This window comes from Ranitomeya imitator, chromosome 8 (assembly GCF_032444005.1).
Source record: "Ranitomeya imitator isolate aRanImi1 chromosome 8, aRanImi1.pri, whole genome shotgun sequence".
Taxonomy (NCBI): Eukaryota; Metazoa; Chordata; class Amphibia; order Anura; family Dendrobatidae; genus Ranitomeya; species Ranitomeya imitator.
In genome coordinates, this window is record NC_091289.1 from 195,259,564 (window position 1) to 195,280,762 (window position 21,199).

Here is a 21,199-nt window from a genome sequence, read left to right on the forward strand (position 1 = left end):
CCCGCAGTTGGGCAAACCATACTGCGCAGGCGCAAGAGCCGAATGCACTGCGTGACTTCAAAAAAAAGAGTGTGATCTGTGCGATTCACAGATCGACTTACGTCAGACACGCCGAGGAGTGGGGGGAGAAACAGTGATTTCACAACGCCCATTTGACCAGACCAGCGTGATTGACAGGCGAAAACGGCGACTTTACTAAGGTATTTTGGCAGCAAAGGTGGGGATTCTGGGGACAATAAAGGCACTATTGTAACGCACAGCTCAGGCCCTATTTAACCCTATTTTTAGCTCATATTGAAAAAACGGGGTGACAGGTTCCCTTTAATGGTTGTTCTCTGGCAATGCAGCTCAGATCCAGTAGAAATAAATAGGAGATGAGCTCCTCTTCTGAAATCAGCCATCAATGTTTGAGGCCATGCTGCTTTGACTTTTTACACTGCTCTATTAAAATAGAAAACCTGACCAGTTTTCATCCATTTTTGGTCAGTGTTTCCATTTCTACCATCCGTGCGTCATCCAGTTTACTCGAATGAGATAAAAAAAAGGCTGATGGCGGTTTCCCAAGCTTCACTCAGCAGCCAGTCAGTGAAAAACAAGCCGGTCACCAATGCAGCGTTTATGGCATTCGCGCGGGTCTGCTGTTTTTTTGTGTGTAGAGCCATCATTGAATGGACATGTCTATGGTCTTTTTTCTGATCCACCAATAAATGCTCATGTGAAAACGCTGAAATAGGCACGTGTCCTATCCCTAAAAAATGAAAAGATTGCGCACGTGAAACTCAGACGTGTGACTGGGAGTTTACATCCGGCCGCCGGAGGAGCTGTTAACAGCAGACCGGGGGTCCCAAGTGTTGGACCCCAATGATTTGGTATTGATGACGTGTCCTGAGGACAGATACATATGTGCATTTAAATGGCGTTCGGACGGTCGCCAAATAATCACATGTAAAGCGCCATGGAATAAATGGCGCTATAATAATAAATAATAATAAATAAGAAAACGCATTTACTTTGTTTAGCATAATGGATGAGGTCAAGTTTTATGCTGTGTAAATTTACAATGATGATATAAATCTGTACTGTGGCGATATCTAGCGCAGAACCTGAGGAGGCCGAGGACAACATGGGAGGCAAAGAACAAGGAACGGAGGTCGTGTTATAGGCACAACATAGGAGGCCTCCACTCAAGCGTCCTGCTGCCTGCAGCAACCAATCACAGCTCAGCTTTCATCTCTAAAGTGACTTGGGAAGAATGAAAGCTGTGCTGTGATTGGTTGCTATGGGTGACATGGACGGTGTTAGTAACTGAGTCCTAGTGTGTTAGCTTGAATACATACAATACAGCATTACATGGCCGTCATCCACATGATTCGCTGTGTAATCTATAAATCTACCACATCTCCATTCTAGCAAGAAAGACATCCATCGGCCTTCTCTTATCCTGCGGAGGACAGGTGTTGAGAAGTAACTGACGACTGCAGGATCAGGTTACTCATAAGATTTATAGTTTGTAACCATGGAGACACATGGGTCTGCATAGGAACCGCATGTACCCAACGATAGCAGTTTGCTTTTTTATTTATACGAGGTCTATTTACAAAATGGCTTCTACCCGATGTGTGATCTACACGTATGCCGCATGTTGAGTGTGAGGAGCTGTTATACAGACGACATGCCCCTCTAACAGCAGCCATCGAAGCTAGCGCTGATCACCGCTATTTAACCCCCTAATTGGCGTTTCAATCTATGATAGTGGCATTTAAGGCCCCTTTCACACATCAGTTTTTTGCCATCAGTCGCAATCCGTGGAATTTTGATAAAAACGGATCCGGCGACTGATGCTGCTGGATCCATTTTTTTCTCATAGACTTGTATTAGCGACGGATAGCCTCGCGTTTCATCCATCGTTCACTGGATCTGTCAAAAATTGTTTGTCCGGCGGCCGACATAGTAACGTTTTTTGTGTCCGTCAAAAAAACGGACAGCGATGGATCCGTCGCTTGCTTGAATGGAAGCCTGTGGCGCTAGATCCATCAAATGACAGAATCCAGCAATGGATTCCGGTTTTTTTTAACTGAGCATGCTCCAATTTTTTTAGGATCCAATTAGCCGGATCAGCTAGTTGGATCCGGTGAAAAAAAAACGGATCCGTCGCATCAGTTTTTCACAATTTGCGACGGATACGTGTTTTTTCAAAATTCGACGGATCGCGACTGATGGCAAAAAACTGATGTGTGAAAGGGGCCTAAGTGTCGCCTTTTCTGGTGTCCATCAGCCCCCCTGCAATATGATCGTGGGGTGTGCGTGAGTCGCCATGGCAGCCTAAGACCCCCATCTTTGCCATCTTTGTAAACCTGTGAAGCCCACAAAAATTGTTATGGGTTTTGGAAGAAGGAGAAGAAGATATGAAAAAAAGTTACATCACGAAATGATGACGTTTGTAGTTAAAATACAGGGAAAAAAGGAGAGAAAAAAAAGAAATGCCAAAGCGACTAAAGAAAAAAGTGACAATCCAGCAATAATTCTCCATTTCTGTCACACACAGGTCAGTATGGAATGAGCAGAACATTCCCATCCTTTCCTCCGGACAGGTCATGGTTCTGCGGAGGACGCCGACATTGATACGGTTACTTTAGTCACTATGGGTGGTTGCTCAATGACAAAATTCTGCTTGCCACGGGCACGCTGCCCGCTTCCTTAAAAGCCCCCGGCGCGCTGCTCTGCGAAAGCTTTTGAAGACTTTGGCCATGTAACAGTCCTGCTCCCCCAGGCCGGGCTAAAAATATTGAGTGATTCACGTCGGCTTCATTCCAATCACATCTCAGGTTTCCGGCATTAATTCATGCTGGCACATTTGTGACAGTCACAGAGGACTTTGCGGTGACTTTAAAGGGGTTGTACAAGAATTAAAGGGCCTAGTTGCTTTTTTTCAAAAACAGCGCCATTGTTTCCCACAGGCTGCACGTGGTATTGCAGCTTAGATTTATTTACTGTATGTCAGTGGAGCTGAACTGCAGCAGCGGACATGGGGTGGTGCTGTAAGGATGCGCAGCCTGTGTGCTAATGCCCCCCTGTAGACTGTACTGAGCATACACTGGCTCCCCAATAAGTGGGCAAATGATAGGGCAGAGCAATGTGGCTTTCTTTACAGTCTTCCAATATGGAGGCATTTGTGCTATAAATGTTGCACCACAGTAGAACTTTTCTGGCCGTGTATGCCGTCTCTGGTGTCTCCATGTTTCCTGGCACCTGAGGTCGCTCCGCCACTGATACACCACTGGACTGGAAGTCACTTGGTCTCTCCACGCTCCAGGCCTCGTCACACTCTTAGGACCCCTTCTCCACTGCTCTCCATGAGGGTGACTGCTTGCTGGCTGTGCTTGCCGGCTTTGGCTATGGCAGCTGTTCCAGGCGGCGCACACCCTGGCACTGTCTCTCAGTGCCGCTCACCTATACTTTAGCTGTTACAGCTTCTACTGTTCACACGCTTTTGCTTTCCTTCCTAATCAATTACTTTCTCTCTGAGGAATATTCTCTACCAGGCTCCTCACCTTTACAGGCAGCCATTCTGCTACAGCAGGGATAGAGGCAATCTTCCACTATTCCAGATCTTCCCATTACTCATTCGTTAGGCACAGCCTCGGTGCTTTGCTTTGCTTCATCATCATCATCAATATTATTTATTATTATAACGCCATTTATTCCATGGCGCTTTACATGTGAGGAGGGGTATACATAATAAAAACAAGTACAGTAATCTTAATCAATACAAGTCGCGACTGGTACAGGAGGAGAGAGGACCCTGCCCGCGAGGGCTCACAATCTACAAGGGATGGGTGAGGATACAGGAGGAGAGAGGACCCTGCCCGCGACGGTTCACAGTCTACAAGGGATGGGTGAGGATACAGGAGGAGCGAGGACCCTGCCCGCGAGGGCTCACAATCTACAAAGGATGGGTGAGGATACAGGAGGAGAGAGGACCCTGCCCGCGAGGGCTCACAATCTACAAGGGATGGCTGAGGACACAGGAGGAGAGAGGACCCTGCCCGCGAGGGCTCACAATCTACATGGGATGGGTGAGGATACAGGAGGAGAGAGGACCCTGCCCGCGAGGGCTCACAATCTACAAGGGATGGGTGAGAATACAGGAGGAGAGAGGACCCTGCCCGCAAGGGCTCACAATCTACAATGGTTGGGTGAGGATACAGGAGGAGAGAGGACCCTGCCCGCGAGGGCTCACAATCTACAAGGGATGGGTGAGGATACAGGAGGAGAGGACCCTGCCCACGAGGGCTCACAATCTACAAGGGATGGGTGAGGATACAAGAGGAGAGAGGACCCTGTCCGCGAGGGCTCACAATCTACAATGGTTGGGTGAGGATACAGGAGGAGAGAGGACCCTGCCCGCGAGGGCTCACAATCTACAATGGATGGGTGAGGATACAGGAGGAGAAAGGACCCCGCCCGCAAGGGCTCACAATCTACAAGGGATGGGTGAGGATACAGGAGGAGTGAGGACCCTGCCCGCAAGGGCTCACAGTCTACAAGGTATGGGTGAGGATACAGGAGGAGAGAGGACCCTGCCCGCGAGAGCTCACAATCTACAAAGGATGGGTGAGGATACAGGAGGAGCGAGGACCCTGCCCGCGAGGGCTCACAATCTACAAGGGATGGGTGAGGATACAGAAGGAGCGAGGACCCTGCCCGCGAGGGCTCACAATCTACAAGGGATGGCTGAGGATACAGGAGGAGAGAGGACCCTGCCCGCCAGGGCTCACAATCTACAAGGGATGGGTGAGGATACAGGATGAGAGAGGACCCTGCCCGCGAGGGCTCACAATCCACAAGGGATGGGTGAGGATACAGGAGGAGAAAGGACCCTGCCCACGATACGGGAGGAGAGAGGACCCTGCCCGCGAGGGCTCACAATCTACAAGGGATGGCTGAGGATACAGGAGGAGGGAGGACCCTGCCCATGAGGGTTCACAATCTACAACGGATGGCTGAGGATACAGTAGGTGAGGGTAGAGCTGGTCGTCCAGCGGTTTGGTCGATCGGCGGTTACTGCAGGTTGTAGGCTTGTCGGAAGGTTTTCAGGTTTTTTTTAAGGTTTCCATGGTAGGCCAGAGTCTTCATGCCATATATTCTCTGCAGCGGGTGAAGTCCAGGGGAAATCCCAGTCCCTCTATAACCTCTGCTACTCATACTGGCTGCCCAACCTCTCTAGGACAACAGACAGACTTTAAAGGGGCTGTCATCTGAAAATAGGTCATCAATTCTCCATGGGATAGGTAAGACTGTGTTGATCGGTGGTGCCCGACTGCTGAGACTGACACTGTTTGGAAGAACTGGGAACTTTTAGAACCACTAGAATGGAGAGGTAGTGTGCATGCCCGATCACTCCTCCATTACTCTCTACAGGGCTGCTGAGTTTGTCACTGGATTTTGCGGCAGCACCAGAGAGAAATAATGAAGCCGCAATTGGGCATCCGACCTGCCGCTCCATTCTGTAATGGGAATGAAAGTCCCCCGTTGTGGATAAAACTGTCCCATTCTGACGATCGCTGAGGTTCCCAGAGGTGATCATCTATCCTTCCAACAAACAGATAATTACAGGATAGACAAGTTCACTGAACATAAGTCCATGTCAGGGCTGGAAACACAAATCTCACAAGTTACCATTTTGCTCTGTCAGTGTTGTGACCTGGCAATAAAGTATAATGACTTATAGAAGAACAAACAAAGGAAAGACACAATGCAAAACTGTAGGTGCAACATGGCCAATATGATACTAAGGCCACGTTCACACTATCAGTATTCGGTCAGTATTTTACATCAGTATTTGTAAGCCGAGACCAGCAGTGGGTGATAGATACAGGAGTGATGACGTGCTTCTATTATACTTTTTCTTGATTGTTCTTCTCCTGGTCTTGGCTACAAATACTGATGTGAAATCCTGACCATATACTGAGCGTGTGAAGGTGGGCTGACAGCCTAACAGCTGAGGGCAGCTCTAGAGCCCACCTCTGACACTGCTGATGGATCTGATCGTACGCTGCACAGCGGTGACGTGGCACAGAGAAGCACAAGGTAATGCAGAGCTGAATGAAAATGAATGATAATATTCTGGCAGCTTGCATCCTCCACTAGAGGGCGCTCACTACATATACATTGAACTAAAAATAAACCTGTCTGCTGTGAGCTCCCCCTAGTGGAGGCTGGAGAATGTTGTCATGTAATGTCAATACAGGGGGTAACATAGTTTATCATTAACTATAGTAACATGATGCTTATATTAGATGCTTATATTCTCTTAACCCCCAAATAGGACCCAGAAAATTATGTAACCTTATTACAGTATTGTCTTAAGTGAATTAATAGCTTTTAAAATAATTCTTCTATCCTCTGATTTTCCAGAAATGATTGAACCAAGATCGAGAGGAGGGAAAACAACAGAAGGTAAAATTTCTACTGGACGAGAGACCCTCCGGTTAAGATCTAAGGGTCCTGCTACTGTGGAAGAAATGGTGAGTCTCGTCTTCTGGATCGTTATACACTGTCCGTGGAAGGGAAATGAAACCTTATGGATTGCAGCTGCAGGAAGATGCCTTGAGTTTTTATCTAAAGTGGCATGTAAAAGTGTGTGCACCCCTGGTCAAAATTACTGTTATTGTGAACAGTTGGCAGCACGGTGGCGCAGTGGTTAGCACAGCAGCCTTGCAGCGCTGGAGTCCTGGGTTCTAATCCCACTCAGGACAACATCTGCAAAGAGTTTGTATGTTCTCTCCGTGTTTGCGTGGGTTTCCTCCGGGCACTCCGGTTTCCTCCCACATTCCAAAGACATACTGATAGGGAATTTAGATTGTGAGCCCCACAGGGGACAGTGATGATAATGTGTGCAAACTGTAAAGCGCTGCGGAATATGTTAGCGCTATATAAAAATAAAGATTATTATTATTATAACAGTTAAGCGACTTGAAGATGAAATGATCTGAAAGGCCTAAAGTTACAGATGACATGTTTCCTTTGTATTTTAGGCAATATATATATACAGTATATGTATGTATATATATATATATATACATATATATATATATCTCATCTTACAGTTTAAAAATTACATGCCACTCTATCCATCCATCCATGCTGGGTCACCATAAGACTTGACATTCCCTCTATCACAGTCGTGCTGTGACGATCAGTGTCTCTTTCGCAGTAAGATTCCGATAATCCGCCATTATTATGACAACTGGTGTGTCAGACTATGAGAATTCTCCACAGCTTCGGTGTTGCTTTTCTAGGTCACCATGTTCGGTGTCCTCTAGTTCAGATGCAGGAGATAATCTGTTAGCACAGTCTGTACAGTGAATTCAGCCTCTGAGGCGATCACTCTGGACCCTCAGTAATAAAATATAAAGAGTGGGATTAACATTATCTACAGTTACTACAGGAAAAATATAATAATAATCTTTATTTCCTATTTACTTTTTTTCGCTCCTTTGCTCGCCTGACTCTTACTGTTATGAAGAGGTGCATTAAATGTTTCGCTCCTGCTGCTGCTTCTCCCCTCTCACAGCATGCTGCCCCTTCTCCCCTCTCACAGCATGCTGCGCCTTCTCCCCCCTCACAGCATGCTGCTCCTTCTCCCCTCCCACAGCATGCTGCTCCTTCTCCCCTCTCACAGCACGCTGCACCTTCTCCCCTCTCACAGCATGCTGCGCCTTCTCCCCCCTCACAGCATACTGCTCCTTCTCCCCTCCCACAGCATGCTGCTCCTTCTCCCCTCTCACAGCACGCTGCACCTTCTCCCCTCTCACAGCATGCTGCGCCTTCTCCCCCCTCACAGCATACTGCTCCTTCTCACCTCTCACAGCATGCTGCGCCTTCTCCCCTCTCACAGCATGCTGCTCCTTCTCCCCTCCCACAGCATGCTGCTCCTTCTCCCCTCTCACAGCATGCTGCACCTTCTCCCCTCTCACAGCATGCTGCGCCTTCTCCCCCCTCACAGCATGCTGCTCTTTCTCACCTCTCACAGCATGCTGCGCCTTCTCCCCTCTCACAGCATGCTGCTCCTTCTCCCCTCCCACAGCATGCTGCTCCTTCTCCCCTCTCACAGCATGCTGCGCCTTCTCCCCTCTGGCAGCATGCTGCGCCTTCTCCCCTCTCACAACATGCTGCTTCTTCTCCCCTCCCACAGCATGCTGCTCCTTCTCCCCTCTCACAGCATGCTGCTCCTTCTTCCCTCTCACAGCATGCTGCTCCTTCTCCCCTCTCACAGCATGCTGCTCCTTCTCCCCTTTCACAGCATGCTGCGCCTTCTCCCCTCTGGCAGCATGCTGCTCCTTCTCCCCTCTCGCAGCATGCTGCTCCTTCTCCCCTCTGGCAGCATGCTGCTCCTTCTCCCCTCTCAAAGCATGCTGCTCCTTCTCCCCTCTCACAGCATGCTGCTCCTTCTCCCCTCTCACAGCATGTTGCTCCTCCTCCCCTCTCACAGCATGCTGCTCCTTCTCCCCTCTCACAGCATGCTGCTCCTTCTCCCCTCTCGCAGCATGCTGCTCCTTCTCCCCTCTCACAACATGCTGCTCCTTCTCCCCTCTGGCAGCATGCTGCTCCTTCTCCCCTCTCACAGCATGCTGCTCCTTCTCCCCTCTCACAGCATGCTGCTCCTTCTCCCCTCTCACAGCATGCTGCTCCTTCTCCCCTCTCACAGCATGCTGCTCCTTCTACCCTCTCACAGCATGCTGCTCCTTCTCCCCTCTCACAGCATGTTGCTCCTCCTCCCCTCTCACAGCATGCTGCACCTTCTCCCCTCTCACAGCATGCTGCTCCTTCTCCCCTCTCACAGCATGCTGCTCCTTCTCCCCTCTCACAGCATGCTGCTCCTTCTCCCCTTTCACAGCATGCTGCGCCTTCTCCCCTCTGGCAGCATGCTGCTCCTTCTCCCCTCTCACAGTATGCTGCTCCTTCTCCCCTCTCACAGCATGCTGCTCCTTCTCCCCTCTCACAGCATGCTGCTCCTTCTCCCCTCTCACAGCATGCTGCTCCTTCTCCCCTCTCACAGCATGCTGCTCCTTCTCCCCTCTCGCAGCATGCTGCTCCTTCTCCCCTCTCACAGCATGCTGCTCCTTCTCCCCTCTCACAGCATGCTGCTCCTTCTCCCCTCTCACAGCATGCTGCTCCTTCTCCCCTTTCACAGCATGCTGCGCCTTCTTCCATCTGGCAGCATGCTGCTCCTTCTCCCCTCTCACAGCATGCTGCTTCATTGCATTACTGTGTGAGAAGCTGCAGCTGCATACCCACTTCCCCTTCCTCACAGCACAATGTCTCATAGATAGAGAATCTCAGGCTGCAGCTGCATCTCCCCCCCCCCCCCCATCCTTTCATACACCTTGATGTCTTACATAGAGAGTGAGAGAGGAAAAGAAGCCATACTTACCCCTGAATCCATCCAGCACTGCCCTCCTTATAATGCCTGCTGGAGACCGGAGCGATGATGTCATGGCCACCTGTGACCTCATCGCGGGGGCTACTGGCTGACTACAGGACCAGGTGACTGGTGATCATGACGTCATCTCTCCCGATACATCGGAGACTGAGTGGCGGTGCTACGGTGGGAAGGATTTTGGATAAATATGGCTTCTTTTTTCTTTTATAAGCTTCCCTTCCCACTGGTAACTTTTAAAGCAGAGCGGAAAACCCCTTTAAGGGCAATAATGCACAATTTTTTGCAAAGGGAATGAACAAACCAAGTCCCGAGCCCTTTTGTCCATTATGCACGCCTGTATGCAGTAGTATATAGATCTTAGATGAGCGCTCGTGGTCAGTCTTGCCGGTTAGAACTGCCATTTGTTTTTCTATTTCATGCACGTTTTGCTATAGGGAATGGAGTTACAGTAATGGACTTCCCCCGTCTTGGCTTCCGACCACTTCTTATTTTGGAAGCCGAGATGAAATCTTCCATTTGCGGCCCTCACAGTCTGTTGCCTTTTTACCTTTTAGCCGACTGCATTCGAAGAAAAGGCAATCAAAAAAGTGGACGACCTCCTGGAGAGCTACATGGGCATCCGCGACATTGAGCTGGGTGAGTCTTTCGCTTTCATCTCCGAGCAATGAGATTCAAAGGTCTCCATAATCCCGTTCTTATTACCGTCGCCCCTCTCCCTGGGAACACGTTCAGCTCTGGGAATCGCTTTGCTTGGACGTATATTATTAATATATATGGTTTTAGGCAGTCTGGAGGTTTCGAAGGCGAAATACTGAGCTTAGGAATGGTAAAATTGAGAGGAACACGAGGAAAATTCTACTTATTTTCCTTGACAATACCTTGATTTTTATAGCCCGCAGCAAGTCGGGTTTTACGAGTTACATTACAGGCATTCGGGCCAAGAGAAACACATGGCACCGATCGTATCACAAATCAAATCCGACCTTTGAACTTGACAAATGATCCCGATCGTGAACTTTGAGTAAAGGTCACAGAACAGAAGACATAAACGCAGTCTGCCCGCGCCTCCATCAAGTATGTCTCCGATTTACCACATCCCCCAGAACCCGAGAACTTGGCGAGTTTCTACCTGAAACGTTGCGGTCGAGGCCGTGATTGTTAGATGACCTGCTGGTGGGTGAGTGTTGGGTAAGCCACAGAGATGACCTGCTCTGCCCGGGCATATCTTTATTTTTTTTTAATGAATAGTGTTTTTTTTATTAACTGGGCATATATTTGACATTCCCATTGACTTGTAGAAAAGTTCGGAGAGTCTTCAGAGCTGAAAACACCTGAAAAATAATCAACTTACGGTACTTTTTTAACTACTTGGCATCTTTGGAAACTTAAAGCTTAAGGGACACTTCAAAGACTGAACAAACGAACAGCAAGTCGTGTTTGCGCAGGAACACGTATGTTCATTTTTTGGACAGTTTAGCGTTTAGTTGGCGCTTTTCAGGCCGGTTTTGGAGAGGAGCTGTCTGGAAAAAAACGTTGTTAGCCCATATTCTAATAGTCAAGGGCAAGGAGGGATTGGAATAAGACCTCAGTCAATGTTTGCCGGAGACCCCTGAGACATCACTCGTTTCCCCAAGTGTGATGGTTGATGTATCGGAGGAAACTCGGAGTAATAAAAAGCCAATAAGTTCTTCCTTGAAGAGTGATTTAGCATGGTACAGTATACGATGGTGCACGGACGGCATCGCTCGCCTCTTTTTATGTTTACAATGGTTATTTGGATTCATCACAATGTCCTAAAAGTGATCTGGAAGATGCTGATGCTCAGGTACCTGCATCAGTTACGCCCAAAGTTCACTCTTTTTGGTCGGACATTCCAGGTTTCGTCGATGTAAGGGGTTACTATCTCTTTTTACCATCTCTTCAGCTATTGGTTGGAAGAATTTTGTGACAGTTTAAGTTCATAGATAAGTTGTTGTGACCCATCTCTTTGTCAGGGAAATAGTTCACATATTAGAAATTAGCTTTTTTTTCCGGGAAGTCTCACATTTCAGATGGTGTTTCTAAGTCTGATAGCTGTTTAGGAGAAAGCTATCAACAGATTGTAACTTTCTGAAGAATTCTACAAATTCCTAGCTGGTATCGGTCATGGCTGAAAGTGTTGGCACTCTTGAAAATGTTAAATTGTTCCAGAGAATGAAGTGTTTCTTCCAGAAAAGTATTGCAATTACACATGTTTTGTTATATCCATGCTAATTTCCTTTGTGTCTATTGGAAAAAAACACGAAAAAAAAAAAAACTGAGAAAAAAAAAGCAAATTGGACATAATTTCACATAAGACCTCAAAAATTGGATAGACAAAATTGTTGGCACCTTTCCAGGATTGTTGGCACCCTCAACTCAATATTTGGTTGCCCACTGTATGGAATAAATAACGGCAATCAATTGCTTCCTATAACCATCAACGAGCTTCGTACACCTCTCTACAAAAGGAGAGAGGTCCAAAATTCCAGTAAACTGCTCCAGGTTTCTCATATATGAAGGCGCCTTCTCCCAACAGTAATTTTCAGATCTCTCCACAGATGACCAATGGGATTTAGAACCTGACTTTTCTGGGTGTTTCTTGAAGTATGTTTGAGGTCATTGTCCTGATGGAAGACCTGTGACCTCAGACGCAAACCCAGCTTTCTGACACTGGGCACGGTATTGTGCACACAGTCCAGGAACCAAGTGTGAGAGGCAGCAAAACAACCCAAAAACATATTTGAACCTCCACCATATCTGACTGTAGGCACTGTGTTCTTTTCTTTGTAGGCCTCATTTCATTTTCAGTAAACAGAATGATGTGCTTTACCAAAAAGCTCTATCTTTGTCTCATCAGTCCACAATACTCTCTCCAAGAAGGATTTTGGCTTACTCACGTACATTTTGTCAAACTGCAGTGTAGCTTTTCTATGTCTGTGTCAGCAGTGGGGTCCTCCTGGGTCTCCTGCCATAGTGTTTTTATTCCCATATGGATGAATAATTTGCACCGACAGTGATGGACAAGGAGTCTGCCTGACAGCTAGAATTTCTTTGGAGCTTGATTGGGGCCTATCCACCATCCAGACTATCCTCTGTTACAACCTTTCATCAATTCTTTTCTGACGTCATACAGGGAGATTAGCTATAGTGCCATGGGTTGTAAACTTCTTTGATTAGGTTGTACACCATGGACTAAGGAATATCAAGCTCTCTGGAGATGGACTAGTAACTGTGAGATTGTTGATATTGTTCAACAATTTTGGTTCTCAAGTCCTCAGACAGTTCTTTTCTCATCTTTCTGTTCTCCATGCTTAGAGTGGCAGACAGACTCACAATGCAAAGATTGAGTCAAATTATACCATTTTTTGTCTGGTTTCAGGTGTGATTTTCATATTGCCCACACCTGTTACTCGCCACAGGTGAGTCAGATTGAGCGTCACATGCTTGAATCAAAGTTGTTTACCTACAATTTTAGAAAGGTGGCAACAATTTTGTCTGGCCCATTTTGGGGTTTTGCATGAAATTATGTCCAATTTGCCTTTCATCTCTGTTTTTTTTGTGTTATTCCAATGCACACAAAGTAAATAAATGTGTTTCACAAAACATGTGTAATTGTAAGAATTTTCTGGGAGAAATACTTAATTTTCTGGAACAATTTCAAGGGTGTCAACACTTTCGGCCATGACTGTATATTAATTGAAAGAGTCCCCTTCTTTTTCGTTTCCTCTCCCCCAGTGGAGTTGGTTCGGGACATTATTTGTTATAATATTATGATACGGTTTATACGCTCATGAAGAACAAGAGCTGTACTGCTCTGCCACCTAGTGGTAGATGGTTGTACATGCAGGAGCCAAAATGCAGACAGTGCACAACATGATTGGGGTTATAATAATAAAACCTCAGTGATGCTGCCACCTGCGCACTGCCCGAGAAGTGTCAAGAGGACACAGCGGAGACATTCCCAGTGGAGACGTTCCCAGTGGAGACGTTCCCAGTGGAGACATTCCCAGTGGAGACGTTCCCAGTGGAGACGTTCCCAGTGGAGACGTTCCCAGTGGAGACGTTCCCAGTGGAGACATTCCCAGTGGAGACGTTCCCAGTGGAGACGTTCCCAGTGGAGACGTTCCCAGTGGAGACGTTCCCAGTGGGCCGTTCTTGGACGTGGCGTCTTTACAGCTGATTCTTCGGTAGTTACTACTTTTAATGATCTGCAGACAGTGGCTTCTGCCCGCCCGGCCTCATCGGTGCCCGGGTCAATGACTAACACCGCGCTCTCTGTTCTGGCGTAATGACATTACTGCGGTCACGGATCTCACATTCAGCATTGAACTCGGCTTGGTCCCGAGATCACTTAAGATGGGAACAGGTGACATTAAGCAGCTAATGAGGAGCGAATCGAAGACGTCGAATGCTATTTCTGTGAATAATCTCTTTATAATCTGCTATTTTGTGAAATGTCTTCATTTATTGCGATGTTGCTGCACTTACGGATCAGTGATGCCAGGAGATTGTGATTTAATCGCCTTAATACGTTTACTCTGGACAGCTGAGAATTGTTAGACGAGCTTCTTCTCTGGATGTAACTTCGTCAGCGATTGCTGCATAGTCAGAGACTTGGGGGTCTCAGCTTTTATTTCTGACGCAGCGCTCCAAATCCCCCCTGCTTATACAAGGCACAAATGCTAGGCACGTGTCCACACCACTAGGGGGAGCTGGTGAGTGAGCTGCATACAGTCCACACATTGACCTCCATATTAGACCTGTATGCAGGAAGCTGCCGTCCTGGGGGCGGCTACAGCACCCAATGTTGGAGCAAGGTGACATGGGGACCAAAACGTGATCCCTAATTCATAGTGTTGACCCTCAGCCCAGGGCCTGACGGAGCGTCTATTGTCCATATGCAGTCGCCTGGGTTTGTGATTGTCCGTTATAAAAGTGTTAGAACCTGATCTGAGATGAGTTTCAGGACTCAGAATACTATAGAACAGTAATATTACATGGGCTGTGTATGACAGTATTATGCAGGCAGTATGACTTGTTATTACATAGGCTGTGTATGACAGTATTATGCAGGCTGTATGACTTGGTATTACATGGGCTGTGTATGACAGTATTATGCAGGCTGTATGACTTGTTATTACATAGGCTGTGTATGACAGTATTATGCAGGCTGTATGACTTGGTATTACATGGGCTGTGTATGACAGTATTATGCAGGCTGTATGACTTGGTATTACATGGGCTGTGTATGACAGTATTATGCAGGCTGTATGACTTGTTATTACATAGGCTGTGTATGACAGTATTATGCAGGCTGTATGACTTGGTATTACATGGGCTGTGTATGACAGTATTATGCAGGCTGTATGACTTGGTATTACATGGGCTGTGTATGACAGTATTATGCAGGCTGTATGACTTGGTATTACATGGGCTGTGTATGACAGTATTATGCAGGCTGTATGACTTGTTATTACATAGGCTGTGTATGACAGTATTATGCAGGCTGTATGACTTGGTATTACATGGGCTGTGTATGACAGTATTATGCAGGCTGTATGACTTGTTATTACATAGGCTGTGTATGACATTATTATGCAGGCTGTATGACTTGGTATTACATGGGCTGTGTATGACAGTATTATGCAGGCTGTATGACTTGGTATTACATGGGCTGTGTATGACAGTATTATGCAGGCTGTATGACTTGGTATTACATGGGCTGTGTATGACAGTATTATGCAGGCTGTATGACTTGGTATTACATGGGCTGTGTATGACAGTATTATGCAGGCTGTATGACTTGGTATTACATGGGCTTTGTATGACAGTATTATGCAGGCTGTATGACTTGGTATTACATGGGCTGTGTATGACAGTATTATGCAGGCTGTATGACTTGGTATTACATGGGCTGTGTATGACAGTATTATGCAGGCTGTATGACTTGGTATTACATGGGCTTTGTGTTATGAAAGGCAATTCAGAATCACAATGACATGGAGGTCAGAGCACATACAGTGAACTGACAATAACCCAAAATAATAGAACGAGCTCTGAGACGTGGGAACTCTGCAGACCGCAATCCCTAAGCCTATCAAACCACACTAAAGGTAGCCGTGGAGCGCTCCTGACCAGAACCTAGGCGCCTCGTCACAGCCTGAGAAACTAGCTAATCCTGAAGATAGAAAAATAAGCCTACCTTGCCTCAGAGAAATTCCCCAAAGGAAAAGGCAGCCCCCCACATATAATGACTGTGAGTAAGATGAAAACACAAACATAGGGATGAAACAGATTTAGCAAAGTGAGGCCCGACTAGCTGAACAGAACGAGGATAGGGAAGATAACTTTGCGGTCAGCACAAAAACCTATAAAAAACCACGCAGAGGGGACAAAAAGACCCTCCGCACCGACTAACGGTACGGAGGTGGTCCCTCTGCGTCTCAGAGCTTCCAGCAGGCGAGAAAAACCAATAAAGCAAGCTGGACAGAAAAATAGCAACAAAATAACATAAGCAAAACTTAGCTTTGCAGAGCAGCAGGCCACAGGAATGATCCAGGGAAAAAACAAGTCCCACACTGAAACATTGACAGGAAGCATAGATCAAAGCATCAGGTGGAGTTAAGTAGAGAAGAAGCTAACGAGCTCACCAGATCACCTGAGGGAGGAAACTCAGAAGCTGCAGTACCACTTTCCTCCACAAACCGAAGATCCCAGAGAGAATCAGCCGAAGTACCACTTGTGACCACAGGAGTGAACTCTGCCACAGAATTCACAACAGTACCCCCCCCTTGAGGAGGGGTAACCGAACCCTCACCAGAGCCCCCAGGCCGACCAGGATGAGCCACATGAAAGGCACGAACAAGATCGGGAGCATGGACATCAGAGGCAAAAACCCAGGAATTATCCTCCTGAGCATAACCCTTCCATTTAACCAGATACTGGAGTTTCCGTCTTGAAACACGAGAATCCAAAATCTTCTCCACAATATACTCCAATTCCCCCTCCACCAAAACCGGGGCAGGAGGCTCAACAGATGGAACCATAGGTGCCACGTATCTCCGCAACAATGACCTATGGAATACGTTATGTATGGAAAAAGAATCTGGAAGGGTCAGACGAAAAGACACAGGATTAAGAACCTCAGAAATCCTATACGGACCAATAAAACGAGGTTTAAACTTAGGAGAGGAAACCTTCATAGGAATATGACGAGAAGATAACCAAACCAGATCCCCAACACGAAGTCGGGGACCCACACGGCGTCTGCGATTAGCGAAAAGTTGAGCCTTCTCCTGGGACAAGGTCAAATTGTCCACTACCTGAGTCCAAATCTGCTGCAACCTGTCCACCACAGTATCCACACCAGGACAGTCCGAAGACTCAACCTGTCCAGAAGAGAAACGAGGATGGAACCCAGAATTGCAGAAAAACGGTGAAACCAAGGTAGCCGAGCTGGCCCGATTATTAAGGGCGAACTCAGCCAAAGGCAAAAAGGACACCCAGTCATCCTGATCAGCAGAAACAAAGCACCTCAGATATGTTTCCAAGGTCTGATTGGTTCGCTCGGTCTGGCCATTAGTCTGAGGATGGAAAGCCGAGGAAAAAGACAAGTCAATGCCCATCCTACCACAAAAGGCTCGCCAAAACCTCGAAACAAACTGGGAACCTCTGTCAGAAACAATATTCTCTGGAATGCCATGCAAACGAACCACATGCTGGAAGAACAAAGGCACCAAATCAGAGGAGGAAGGCAATTTAGACAAGGGTACCAGATGGACCATCTTAGAAAAGCGATCACAGACCACCCAAATGACTGACATCTTTTGAGAAACGGGAAGGTCAGAAATAAAATCCATAGAGATATGTGTCCAAGGCCTCTTCGGGACCGGCAAGGGCAAAAGCAACCCACTGGCACGAGAACAGCAGGGCTTAGCCCGAGCACAAATCCCACAGGACTGCACAAAAGCACGCACATCCCGCGACAGAGAGGGCCACCAAAAGGATCTAGCCACTAACTCTCTGGTACCAAAGATTCCAGGATGACCAGCCAACACCAAACAATGAAGTTCAGAGATAACTCTATTCGTCCACCTATCAGGGACAAACAGTTTCTCCGCTGGGCAACGATCAGGTTTATTAGCCTGAAATTTTTGCAGCACCCGCCGCAAATCAGGGGAGATGGCAGACACAATGACTCCTTCCTTGAGGATACCCGCCGGCTCAGATAAACCCGGAGAGTCGGGTACAAAACTCCTAGACAGAGCATCCGCCTTCACATTTTTAGAGCCCGGAAGGTACGAAATCACAAAGTCAAAACGGGCAAAAAACAACGACCCACGAGCTTGTCTAGGATTCAAGCGCTTGGCAGACTCGAGATAAGTCAAGTTCTTATGATCAGTCAATACCACCATGCGATGCTTAGCTCCTTCAAGCCAATGACGCCACTCCTCGAATGCCCACTTCATGGCCAGCAACTCTCGGTTGCCCACATCATAATTACGATCAGCAGGCGAAAACTTCCTGGAAAAGAAAGCGCATGGTTTCATCACTGAGCAACCAGAACCTCTCTGCGACAAAACAGCCCCTGCTCCAATCTCAGAAGCATCAACCTCGACCTGGAACGGAAGAGAAACATCTGGTTGACACAACACAGGGGCAGAAGAAAAACAACGCTTCAACTCTTGAAAAGCTTCCACAGCAGCAGAAGACCAATTGACCACATCAGCACCCTTCTTGGTCAAATCGGTCAATGGTTTAGCAATACTAGAGAAATTGCAGATGAAGCGACGATAAAAATTAGCAAAGCCCAGTAACTTTTGCAGACTTTTCAGAGATGTCGGCTGAGTCCAATCATGGATGGCTTGGACCTTAACAGGATCCATCTCGATAGTAGAAGGGGAAAAGATGAACCCCAAAAATGAAACCTTCTGCACACCAAAGAGACACTTTGATCCCTTCACAAACAAAGAATTAGCACACAGGACCTGAAAAACCGTTCTGACCTGCTTCACATGAGACTCCCAATCATCCGAGAAGATCAAAATGTCATCCAAGTGCACAATCAGGAATTTATCCAGGTACTCTCGGAAGATGTCATGCATAAAGGACTGAAACACTGATGGGGCATTGGCAAGTCCGAACGGCATCACGAGATACTCAAAATGACCCTCGGGCGTATTAAATGCAGTTTTCCATTCATCACCTTGCTTAATTCGCACCAGATTATACGCACCACGAAGATCTATCTTTGTGAACCAACTAGCCCCCTTAATCCGAGCAAACAGATCAGATAACAATGGCAAGGGGTACTGAAATTTAACCGTGATCTTATTAAGAAGGCGGTAATCTATACAAGGTCTCAGCGAACCATCCTTCTTGGCTACAAAAAAGAACCCTGCTCCTAATGGCGACGATGACGGGCGAATATGCCCCTTCTCCAGGGATTCCTTCACATAACTGCGCATAGCGGTGTGCTCAGGCACGGACAAATTAAACAATCGACCTTTTCGGAATTTACTACCAGGAATCAAATTGATAGCACAATCACAATCCCTATGCGGAGGTAGGGTATTGGACTTGGGCTCATCAAATACATCCCGGTAATCAGACAAGAACTCTGGGACCTCAGAAGGAGTGGATGACGAAATTGACAGAAATGGAACATCACCATGTACCCCCTGACAACCCCAGCTGGACACCGACATGGATTTCCAATCTAATACTGGATTATGGGCTTGTAGCCATGGCAACCCCAACACGACCACATCATGCAGATTATGCAACACCAGAAAGCGAATAACCTCCTGATGTGCAGGAGCCATGCACATGGTCAGCTGGGTCCAGTATTGAGGCTTATTCTTGGCCAAAGGCGTAGCATCAATTCCTCTCAATGGAATAGGACACTGCAAGGGCTCCAAGAAAAACCCACAACGCTTAGCATATTCCAAGTCCATCAAATTCAGGGCAGCGCCTGAATCCACAAATGCCATGACAGAATATGATGACAAAGAGCAGATCAAGGTAACGGACAGAAGAAATTTTGACTGTACCGTACCAATGGTGGCAGACCTAGCGAACCGCTTAGTGCGCTTAGGACAATCAGAGATAGCATGAGTGGAATCACCACAGTAGAAACACAGACCATTCAGACGTCTATGTTCTTGCCGTTCAACTCTGGTCAAGGTCCTATCACACTGCATAGGCTCAGGTTTAAGCTCAGGTAATACCGCCAAATGGTGCACAGATTTACGCTCACGCAAGCGTCGACCAATCTGAATGGCCAAAGACATAGACTCATTCAAACCAGCAGGCATAGGAAATCCCACCATGACATCCTTAAGGGCTTCAGAGAGACCCTTTCTGAATATTGCTGCCAGCGCAGATTCATTCCATTGAGTGAGCACTGACCACTTTCTAAATTTCTGACAATATACCTCTATCTCATCCTGAGCCTGACAAAGAGCCAGCAAATTTTTTTCTGCCTGATCCACTGAATTAGGCTCATCGTACAGCAACCCAAGCGCCAGGAAAAACGCATCGATATTACTCAATGCAGGATCTCCCGACGCAAGAGAAAACGCCCAGTCCTGAGGGTCGCAGCGCAAAAAAGAAATGACGATCCTAACCTGTTGAATTGGGTCACCAGAAGAGCGAGGTTTCAAAGCCAGAAATATTTTACAATTATTTTTGAAACTCAGAAATTTAGTTCTATCTCCAAAAAACAAATCTGGAATAGGAATTCTCGGTTCAAGCAAAGAATTCTGGACCACAAAATCTTGAATATTTTGAACTCTTGCCGTGAGCTGATCCACACATGAAGACAGACCTTTAATGTCCATTGCTACACCTGTGTCCTGAACCACCCAAATGTCTAGGGGAAAAAAAAGACAAAACACAGTACAGAGAAAAAAAATGGTCTCAGAACTTCTTTTTTCCTTCTATTGAGAATCATTAGCACTTTTGGCTTCCTGTACTGTTATGAAAGGCAATTCAGAATCACAATGACATGGAGGTCAGAGCACATACAGTGATCTGACAATAACCCAAAATAATAGAACGAGCTCTGAGACGTGGGAACTCTGCAGACCGCAATCCCTAAGCCTATCAAACCACACTAAAGGTAGCCGTGGAGCGCTCCTGACCAGAACCTAGGCGCCTCGTCACAGCCTGAGAAACTAGCTAATCCTGTAGATAGAAAAATAAGCCTACCTTGCCTCAGAGAAATTCCCCAAAGGAAAAGGCAGCCCCCACATATAATGACTGTGAGTAAGATGAAAACACAAACATAGAAATGAAACAGATTTAGCAAAGTGAGGCCCGACTAGCTGAACAGAACGAGGATAGGGAAGATAACTTTGCGGTCAGCACAAAAACCTATAAAAAACCACGCAGAGGGGACAAAAAGACCCTCCGCACCGACTAACGGTACAGAGGTGGTCCCTCTGCGTCTCAGAGCTTCCAGCAGGCGAGAAAAACCAATAAAGCAAGCTGGACAGAAAAATAGCAACAAAATAACATGAGCAAAACTTAGCTTTGCAGAGCAGCAGGCCACAGGAATGATCCAGGGAAAAAACAAGTCCCACACTGAAACATTGACAGGAAGCATAGATCAAAGCATCAGGTGGAGTTAAGTAGAGAAGAAGCTAACGAGCTCACCAGATCACCTGAGGGAGGAGACTCAGAAGCTGCAGTACCACTTTCCTCCACAAACGGAAGATCCCAGAGAGAATC

General features: G+C 46.9%; 1 protein-coding gene across 1 annotated transcript in view; it reads left to right on the plus strand.

Annotated features, from left to right (window-relative positions):
* The window catches only part of GIPC2 (GIPC PDZ domain containing family member 2), a 93,610-nt gene that overhangs the window by 57,238 nt on the left and 15,173 nt on the right, over nucleotides 1-21,199 (plus strand). The window contains exons 4-5 of the mRNA XM_069738336.1: nucleotides 6,418-6,527; nucleotides 10,000-10,081. Of these exons, the coding sequence (XP_069594437.1) occupies nucleotides 6,418-6,527; nucleotides 10,000-10,081 (192 nt within the window). The remainder of the gene's footprint in view (nucleotides 1-6,417; nucleotides 6,528-9,999; nucleotides 10,082-21,199) is intronic.